Raw genomic sequence first — 10,540 nt, forward strand, 5'->3', positions numbered from 1 at the left:
TTTTAATCAAGTTCCTGAATTAAAGATGACTGAGAGACTCCTCGCTGGGCTTTGTTTAAGAACAAAGGTTGTGCAAACAAATAACCTTGGAATATCACCTTGGGAAATGACCAGTCATGTGGCAGCAATTGTAACATACAGTAGATGCTTAGCAAACCTATGGCAGTGCCAGAGAGCGTAGGGCATAAATTCAAGAGGCGAAGCTGGAAATATGTTGAAAAATAGCCTCATGGTATGGGAGAAGAGTCAAAGCATGTCCCTGCAAACATACTGAAACGCCCCAAAGATCTGGCCACATAAAAGCCCACCAATAACAACCGACCATGAGACTGCAACAGACTGGACTCAAGCTGTTTGAGGACCACTAAACCTGCTGGAAATATGCAGTGTGTGTGTGCAGAGCAGGTATGTGGGCATGTTGGAGGGATACAACATGACACCAGATAAATTCTCAGTGTTAGCAAGCTGAAGAAAGGACTTGCTCAGGATGATTAGCGTGTTTCAGAAGAAAATAATTCATTGTGCAATGATAGACCCCATTATTATTTTAAGCCAGATCTGTTAGAACCAGAATCACTGTACCAAACCAGGCGCAATCCATTTTAATTGAGTAGCTAATCCTATTTTGAAATCTGCTCTTATTACAGAATAGATGTTTGCTGTGGAGTTACATTTCACTGGCTGGCCACGATAACTTGAGTGTGTGGCAGGAGAATGTGAACACGTTTCCCACCAGGAAGGTGAGGCGTCTCAGATGGAGAAACAGAGGAAGGTATGAGCCAGGAGGGACTGAGGCACATGGGATTATCTGTGCGAGTAATACCGAACATTGAGCACAGCAGGACCTCCCCTCCAGAAACTCAGAAAGCAAACAACCGCATTAATTCTACCGGCAGTGTCTCGCAAACATGGAAATTGTTCTTGTCTGCCAGACCAAATGTAAAAATCATCACAATTAATGAAACAGGGAAAATGTCCACCTGTTTCACTTCTAACGAATCAAAGTGGAGGAAAGTGAGTCAGATTCTAGCAGCGAGGTAGAACAAGGACCAAAACATCAGAGCTGAATCAACAAACAAATTATCTGGAGCTCTGTACACATGTACACATCACTTTGGCAAGTGTAGGGACAGTGCCTGGCCAGTGTAGTCAGATTTGGCTCGGGTAAGCTCGCAGACCAGTGTGCCATGTGGAGGGAAACACTGAGCCGGCTGCCATACTGGAAGCACCTGAAGCTGGGAAAGGGGGGATGTGATAGACAATCAGTGCATGAATGACCGCGCACTCACTCTGTACAGAAAAAGACAGCATCTCCCACACAGCATTTAAAGACCAACAGCATACTGCAATCACACAGCTGAGCACAATAGCCCGTTTTCTTCTGCTGATAATAAGCAGCTGGGTTCTGATTCATCAGCAGGCTGCAGGAAACAGCAGGGGCACTGTGCATGTTACCTGGTCTCTCTGATGAGGAACGATATTTAAGTGGCCCTGAGCAATAAAGTGCATTTCCCCAAGGTCACAAGCATGCCGTGCAGCTTGCTTTGCTGGGGCACAAAGCTGAATGTGAGCCACTCAGCATGGGTGAACCATATGGTCAGCCGCTAACAGCTGATGGCGATCCGCGCTCCATTCATTAAATCTCCAGCAAACATTCATGGTAAAGACACGCCAAACGCAAACATGCCTGCCAAGGACGACGTCGCTTGGTCCGTGTAAATGGAAATCGGTCGTCTATAAAAGATAATTGGTCGTGAATGAGCTGTTACCTGAAAGCATATGGACGAGGCAGGAAACCGTAGGTGAGTGTGATTGCTGCACTAATTGCTATAGTGGCGGTGCAACGAGACAAGCGCAGTTGTGATTGGCACAAGCACAAACGCGCGATTTCTGACCGATCTCGCTTTTGTTTTGTCACAGATTTGTGCAAAGTGAGCGGTCCGTATTGTGCATTGTCGAGAAGCAACCATCCCAGGCTTACCTTGCACCCGAACATGAGAGACAGGGTCCGGTTGCTGCAGATGACCTTACACTGGCACATGACCGGCGAGAGACACTTTAGGTTCCTGACAGGCAGAGACATCAGTCCGGAGCCTCACAGCAGACAGACAGCGCGGAGCGGAGCTCGTCGGTGCGCCGCCACTCACCCACAGCCGCGATCCAGTTAGACGAGAGAGCCTGGGAGGCGGGGAGGGGGTGGTGGGGGGGTGGGGGTCAGGACGGTGATGCCGGTTAACAGGCGGGCTGCCCGGTAGAGATGTGACCGTAGCGGTGCTCGGGTCCGGTGCTTTCGTGCGACCTCAGATCAGGCATGCTTGTCACGTTTCAAGCGCCGGTCTGTCGCTATACGATGCCATGTTGTCCAAAGGTTTAACAGCAGCATCACTCATGTACTAGTCTCTCTCTCTCTCTCTCTTTCTCTCTCTCTCTCTCTCTCTCTCTCTCTCTCTCTTTGATTGACCGTAAAGTTTGTACCCAGCGCGCAGCTGGAATCGTAAGGGGGGGGGGGGGGGGGAAGCCACGAAGAGACCGAATGGAGAGATCCAGTGTTCGACCAAAGGCGGCATAAAAATAATATTGGTGGTAATATTAAAGTTAAAACACACAAATGCACACACGCGCGCTCATTTCAAGCTGGGGACGTAATAAATGGCCTCACATCATACATCCTGCCTCACCGCCACATGTTACAGTGTGATTGCTGCGCCCCCTGTCGGATGTTTACAGGAAGTGCTCGCGGAGCTGTCCAAGGTGCTGAAATGTTTCAAATCAGTGGGCAGCACTCGATGGCTGCGAAATGACTTCGCGCATCTGCTTACTGATTAAGCCAAAAAAAAAAAAAAAGAAGAAGAAGTGTAATTCATCAACACAAGGTTACTGCCAGTGTTTGTCTCTGTCATCTCGCAGTATTTCAAAAACGAGACAAAATACCAGAAGAAGACCTTTTGCCCTCATTTCTCATAAATAGACCGGAATTCATTCACAGCAGCCTGATGTGTGATCTGCAGGTAAACAAACACACACACCTGCAAGCAATAACTGAAGCAAAGTGAAAGCATATCACGCTGGAAAGAATATATCTTCCTATTTTTGTGTGTTATGAGTAGCACTGATTTAGATTTGTTAACTAATCACCACATATCCCTGACAGGCAGTTTCAGGTAAACGCAGGATCACTTTTTACATGGATGCTTTTAAAAGTGTTGAAATGAAGACAGAACATTTGAAAGTTAACCGCACAAGATGGGACGTATTTCTCTGAAAGCACACAGTTAAAACTCCAGTGTTGAGCTTTGTTTTTAATTAAATGGGTTGATTGAAGTATTGGCTCCAGTAATTTGGAACAGGCAGGCCTTGAGTGGAAAGTTGCTTTTTCACTCATAGGGTTGATACGGCTCTCGGTTGGCTGTTCAAAACTATTAGTTATTAAGTGTCAAGATAACTAATGAATGTGGCTGTATATAAGCTACTTAACTTAAAATTAGACCCAATGATTTTCTCTGAAAAAAAAAAACAATGAATAACTGATATATGAATAGAAGTTAATACAAACCTAATACAACATATATTTCTAAATAAATAGAGATATAAAAAAGTAGTATTTTGAAAGGAATCAACTTAAGATAATCAGCAGCAACAATAACAGGTAACTTGCTTTTTGTACCTTAAATATGTCTTAAAGGACTTCACAAGCTGAATGTGTCATTCAGTTTTCATGTGTGTTTTCTGCCTCTCCGCCTGTGTGTGATTGTGCTGACACGGTTAGCCCACAGGGTGGAGCGAGAGAACCAGGTAGGCTAGATTTAAATATTGTGCATTCATCTCAGGACCGACTGCGGCGCAGGGCTCAACGCTCCCGGGTGACGTCAGCGTTAAATCGAATGCACAGGCCGTTCCAAATACACCAGTGTGCTGCTGATAGTTTTTTTTTCTTCTTCTTCCTCCTCTTTAAAGCCTTATCACCCTCCCAGAGAGTAGGGGATATCCTGGGAAATCTGCACTGTGCTATAGACATCAGCAGGATTATCACGGGCCTACAGAGGGGGGTTGTGTGTGAAGTAGAATAGTGTCAGTTTTTTGGGAAAAATATTCTTCACAGCACACTCAAAGGCAAGAGAGGGAAGCCTATAAATCAACAGATCAATACAATCAATACAAAAACATTTAAGAAAGCAGCTTGTACAGTAATGTAGGACAATAACTTACACAGCTAGACAGCCCTGAGTCTTGATCACATAATATTTGAGTGTGTGTGTGTGTGTGTGTGTGTGTGTGTGTGTGTGTGTGTGTGTGTGTGTGTGTCAGTGTGTGGGCACAGCCTGGCTCACATTCTTCTTTTTAGTTCTCCAGATGCATGACGTTTTTCAGTCGGTCTAACTTTATACTTTGACTCGTCTCTGATCACATAAGAACACTGAGAGGACCTTTCAGACAGTTTCCATGGATATGGCTTTCTCCAAAGGAAAACTCTGTCCTTGAATGCAGCAGTGGATGTATTTTAATAAGGGACCCTGGCATTAACTGTGCACTGAGAAGCGATTGCAACGATGAGTAACAGACTTGCAACAGGCCGCCTCTTCAAAATCACACAAGGGTGGTTCCACACATTTTGCTCGACTCCTCTTTAAATTACGTCCACACGCTTTTCTCTGCGTATTCCTCTTCCATCAAACTCCACTCTGACGGGACTGACTGAGCCCTCCATGCGAGCTCCTTAGGCGTGAAAATGGGACCAATATCTCATCGTCTTATTTCGTGAGGCTTTTACAAACAAGACCTACATTTATATATAAAAAAAAAGGAATGAAGGAGGTTTGTGAATATCTTTTAGTTTTGATTACTGCAAGTATCTGGTTTATCAGCTGTAGTCACTGGAAGGATTTTTTCAGCTGTGGTTCTGCTGTGTCTTGAAATAACTGTTGACAGAGAAAACGCACAGGAACCTTTTCATTTTTCAGTCCGCTGAGCTCTGACATGTGTAAGAACAGCAGAAGGGAAGCCATGTTCGCCAAGGCATGACTGTATAGCACATGCCTTTCATAGACATGCCACTGAAAGGCTTTTTTTTCTATATATTGCTGTATAGATCATACAACAGATGCGTTTCTAGATTTCAAATGTGCACATATTTATGCATTCAAGCAGATTTCTTTTGAATCAAGCAGCATTTTCAGATACGTCATACATAATGATGGATATGACTGTAACGGCATCCATAACCGTTATAGATACGGTGCAATTTCTATAGTGATCCTATACTGTAAGTGGCTTCCCCCTTCCATTACAGCGTTATGTAAGCGTGGGAGTCACATGGAAACCTGAACTGTGGTATTCCAGTGTTGAGTATAGCATTAACATCCTAATGCTGCATTGTGTGCGAGTTTGTGTGTGTGTGTGTGTGTGAGAGAGAGAGAGAGAGAGAGAGAGACCCAAAAGAGCTGGAGTGTTTCCATGACAACATCTGCAGGGGGTGGCAGATTCCTAACAAATAGTCCACTTGCCAGCAGCGTTCTGGTCACCGTATCTATAAGATTACTGCTTCTGTCACTGGTGATTGTGTACATAGAAGCAGGTGCTTGCGTGCAGCACCAACGAGACACACGCCAGTGTTTTTCCAAAAACACAGAGAATATGAAGAGGATTCTAAGAACAAGCTGCTGCTGCTGGTGGAATTATTCACCACTGGCTGTTATAGAGGCTCACTGATCCTGCGAGTGCCAGAAATTGTGCTAAGCCTCATACACTGTAGGTTGAGCCAGATGTGCCATAATTAGCATTTTCTCAACTTGTGGCTGAGAAGAACACACACCATCGATGGTTTACCCTAGATAAAGGAAGAAACGATCAAAGGCCCAACGCTGAAAATTCTACTGTATGCAATGCGATGCCTTCTTTATGTCTCTGCGTGCAGTTTGAATGCACTGTATGTGAGTGATTTTAGATTAGCTCAGTTCACTTTATAGATGCCTGCTGGATCCATAGCTGATTGATGATTTAATATTACTCAGTGTCCAGAATTATATTAAAATCTTCATAATTACAATAAAGTTGTAAAGTTTATATTGATCCATTGTGCCGATGCTAGATTGCACAGTGCAAATTATTTATTTATACGTATGTGAATTACAAAATGGTTTTTGTCAGACTAGCCATCCTTGATTGGAGAATTAGCAGTTCCTTTTTAACACACGCTCAATTGAAAACAGTAAAATGTCAATTTATTTAATGTTTGACCTCATCAGCTTCATTGATTTTTGTTAATATCTGCTTATTCTGAATATGATGCCGCAACACATTTCAAACAAGTTGGGACAGGAGCCTGGGAAAGACTGGGATAGCTGTGAAACGTTTCAGGCTCAGTCGTTGTCCACTTTGTGAAGCACATGATTGTATGAAGGATACTACTACGTGGGCTCGGAAACACTTCGTAAAACGGGCTAGACCAAAAGTAATAAAATTTAGATTCAAAGATTATGTTATCATTGACGGTATGGAGAAGAGAGCAGCAGCGCTCAAGGTCTGCAGCTCAAAAATCAATGACACGACCACTACAACATCCATCTTCATCCGTCACCACAAAACCCACAAAGAAAGGCACATGACTGTGTCCTTTTAGCTAACTTATTGGCCGATGTTAAGTTTAAGATATGTTACACACACATCGTTGATGTGAAAGACTGTCAGGGGACTGATTCGTGGCCACATAACCAGAGAAACTCTGCAGGCACGTTACTAGCTAACGCTCATCACTGTGTGGTTACATGTGTAATGTCAGTCTTCACATGACTTTCCATTGTGCCCCTTTCTCTGCTGTTTAATCCGTTAATATTCAATACACACATATTTAATTTAACTTGTGTGCCTGCTCCGTCACAATGCCGCCGGTGTTGCTACAGCTGTGCAGAAAGGCCTGTCCACTAGACGCCGAACGCTAGCGTGTGCTTATAATGCATCAAGGTCACTGTTGTATTAGAAACGATCCAAAAAGGCTGGGATATGATTTAACAGCCACATTCTCAGCCTTGTGACAATGCATTTTACAGCCAGTCCAAGAGTGTTCTCAATAGCATATTTGCCTTAAGAAGCAGGAGAATTTTCCTAACACATAAACACAAAAATTCAAACTCATCAAATCACAGACACATTGCACCGGACAGGAAGGGTATGAAATAATGTGATTTGAAAAATGTGAAAGTAAAGCTTTATACAGTATAAAGTCACTTACAATGGTAAAACTCAAGTGAAGTACAAGTACCATTAATTTGCACTCGAGTAAATGTGCTTAGTTACATCTCAGGAGAAGTAACTAATTAGATATTGATTGCCAGAAAATCAAATATCAGTAAGATTTATAAGACGTGCAGGCTGCAACAGTTTTCATTAATGTCGAAAATAAAACTAGACTTTTCATGACCGCGGTCTTTTATCTTATTTCAATGTGGAAACTGTCATGAGATTTGCTTGTGACTTGGGCATGTGGCTTACTGTTCTCCCACCTCTGGCACAAATATGACCGTGATGTAGAAATTTGATGCTTCCACCCTATAATCTGTTTTTGAGTGCAGCACATTCGGGTTGTCTTCCTTGTATTTAGCCTGCCACATACGGGTGAGCCCACACTATATTGGCGGGCTCACCTGCTGAGAGTGAAAATTTACAGCGATTGTATTTACTGGCATTTGTATCTACGGTCGCGTAAGCAAAGCAGTGTATCTGAATTCATCTAAATGTCGTGTGGCTCACTCTTACACAACAAGCCTCCAGTCTACAGCCTTCTATAACCTCCAGCACTCAGCAGCTTTGACACTGAAATAGTCTAACTAAAGTGCAAACACAACTGGGAATCTCCTGAGGCTCTGAGACTGCCTCAGCTCCACTGACTAGGAAAACACCCAAGGTGAGAATTATAGTATTCGCACCTACACAGAACCCGCTATGTCGGATTTCACCTGTTCGCACTAGAAAATGTTATCGTGTCAGGACATGCTGGGATAAAAAAATGTTTGGTAAATACAGAGCACTGTAAGCAACAAAGTAAATTTAAAAACTCCTTCCTCATTCCCCAATAACTCACACCAGGATTCATTCCACCAAAAACGTGGACTCCCTGGATCCTGTGGTAGAGTCGTGCCTCACCTCAACTGCAGGTGCAACATCACCACTCAAAGGTTGCTCTATAAGCAAGCTGCAACGTTCCACATCTGATATTCCTGCTTCTGTCTCTTGCAAAACCATCCAGCTGTATACATTTCACATGACAGAATGGACTCAGCAGTGATGACTTGGAGCAATGCCTCATGCATGAAGTGTGGTATGCAGGTTGCACCTTCAACCCATTTTAAGGCACTTGTTTTTCTGCTTTTGGTAGGTGTGGCCATGCTGAGACACTTATTAAGTGGTTAAATGGAGCTCTTGGGGATAATTATCTGCACCACCCTCAAATGGGATGAGAACATCTACACCGTAATCATTAAAGGCGAACAGATGATCTTCTTCCTGTGACAAGCAAAGAATGTCTCACAGCAACCACTGCTCTAATTCTATACAGCCATCACCTCACTTCCTCTATCGCAGTCTGGCTCTGCTGTGCCTCCTCCCACACTAAAGACAACAGCAGAGTGTTGTCCACAGTACTGAGGCGATCCTCCGCCAGCTGTCCTCCATCTGAGACGCATACATGTGCGATGTGAAAGAAATGCGGACGCTGCGGACTGTCCACTGCATCTCCAACCTGTACCAAAATCTGTCTGTTGTAAACCAGAACCACCCACGAGCTAAAAAGCTCCCTCTCAGCCAAAGCAGCCACCGTGTGCCTCTCCATCATGTCTAACCGCGGAACATGCTACCACAATGGCTGGCTATGCTGTAATGTGCTATACATTCACTGTATAACGCAAGACTGGACTTCAGGTCTTTACAAGTAAATCTTATTTCATTGGCATTGTGAGCAGCTTATTTCATGAAGCTCGACACCAAATCAAATTGCACTGAACAGCACTTGGATGGCGTTCATTTAGGTTCAGACTCTCGATGATTCCTCCGCTTGAATGTTACCAATTTAGAGGACAGTACATGATGCACGATGGGATAAACAAAAATAAACTGCTGTTGAACACATTTCCCTCCTCACTAATGAAAAACATAATGTCAAAAAGGGCAGTATGATTGGAGGGGGATAGCTTTTCATACAAATAGAGTTCAGATTTTAAATAGATGGGGCAATTTGAAATCCTATATAGTAATGTCTAAACTGCTGCCCCTGCATCTAGTATATGCTGCCTAATGTGTGAGAAACCATGCACTTGCTTTGCTTTGCCAAATCTAATACCTGTTACCATACACCTCAGCCAGATCAGTCCAGATACACACTACAGATGCCTTTTTGTGAGCTAACATATAGCATTAGCCAAATGCTCTTTCCGTGTTGTGCTTCCATGTAGTGTTGACGAGCCTTGCCATGCTTTCTGCAGCAGCTACAGCAGCTAGGCTAACTTTCACCCTCCACTGATTTTTTCTGTGCAGTAGATTGTGGTCAGTCTATAGTTTGCCTGCCATTAGTTTAATTTTCTTTGGCACTACTGCCCAGTCTATAATTACACATGAAATGTGCATTCGTGGGATTGTGTAAGTTTTCTTGCATGACCACAGCCTGGACTCAGTTGACTTTGTGGGCACTTAATTGCTAATCATTCAAAACCATGATTCCACAAAAGTTGAGATGCTGTGCAAAACACAATTAAACAGACAAACATCATTTGCTTGTCCTTTTTGACAAAAACTGAAATGAGAATAGACAATATATTTAACGTTTGACCTCATCAGCTTCATTGATTTTTGTAAATATCTGCTTATTCTGAATTTGATGCAGCAACATGTTGATTGGTAACAGGTGATAGTATAATGATTGGGTATGAAAGGAGCATCCTGGAAAGGCTCAGTCGTTCACAAACAAGGATGGAACAAGGTTCACCACTTTGTGAGCATGTGATTGTATAAAGATTACTTCATGGGCTCAGGAACACTTTGTAAAACTGTTGTCGGTGACGTAGTTTGTCGGCAGTGGGCGTGGATGCTTCTTCCATTAGGCCAGTGGTTCTTAAACTTTTTCTGTCATGCCCCAATTCAGACAGCAAGAAATGTTCCCAGCTCCAATCCCACAGATTTTGTGAGCCATTAACAAAAATTAGGGAAGCAACTAATAAGAGAGGATCCAAGTTGAATATTAGTGAAATATAGGTCAGCACAACAGCATCAGCTATCTTATTTGTTTTATTTTCCCAACATAAATCATATCCTTTCAACTTTGATTCACTCTATAGACACTGTAGACACACTACAGATAGGTGATCTAAGTCTGTGCAATATGAGCGACTTCACTGACTTTGACTTTTGTCCATGTTGTTTTTCTCCAGTATTACTGCATTAAACTTGCTTCATTGATGAAGCCAGGATAGCCAAAAACACTTGGCGACTAAACAATTGCGTTGAGAAGAGTTGAGTTGAGTTGTTTTAATGGCGATGGACTTGCATTGAAGCTCTC

The 10,540-nt window shown here is 43.2% G+C and overlaps 1 protein-coding gene across 1 annotated transcript in view; it reads right to left on the reverse strand.

Moving 5' to 3' along the window:
* Positions 1 to 2,083, reverse strand: part of LOC121617840 (disks large homolog 4-like) — a 40,161-nt gene extending 38,078 nt beyond the window's left edge. The window contains exon 1 of the mRNA XM_041953079.1: positions 1,982 to 2,083. Within this exon, the coding sequence (XP_041809013.1) occupies positions 1,982 to 2,083 (102 nt within the window). The remainder of the gene's footprint in view (positions 1 to 1,981) is intronic.
* Between the last annotated feature and the right edge of the window lie 8,457 nt (positions 2,084 to 10,540).

The sequence above is a fragment of the Chelmon rostratus genome, chromosome 14 (assembly GCF_017976325.1).
Source record: "Chelmon rostratus isolate fCheRos1 chromosome 14, fCheRos1.pri, whole genome shotgun sequence".
Taxonomy (NCBI): domain Eukaryota; kingdom Metazoa; phylum Chordata; class Actinopteri; order Chaetodontiformes; family Chaetodontidae; genus Chelmon; species Chelmon rostratus.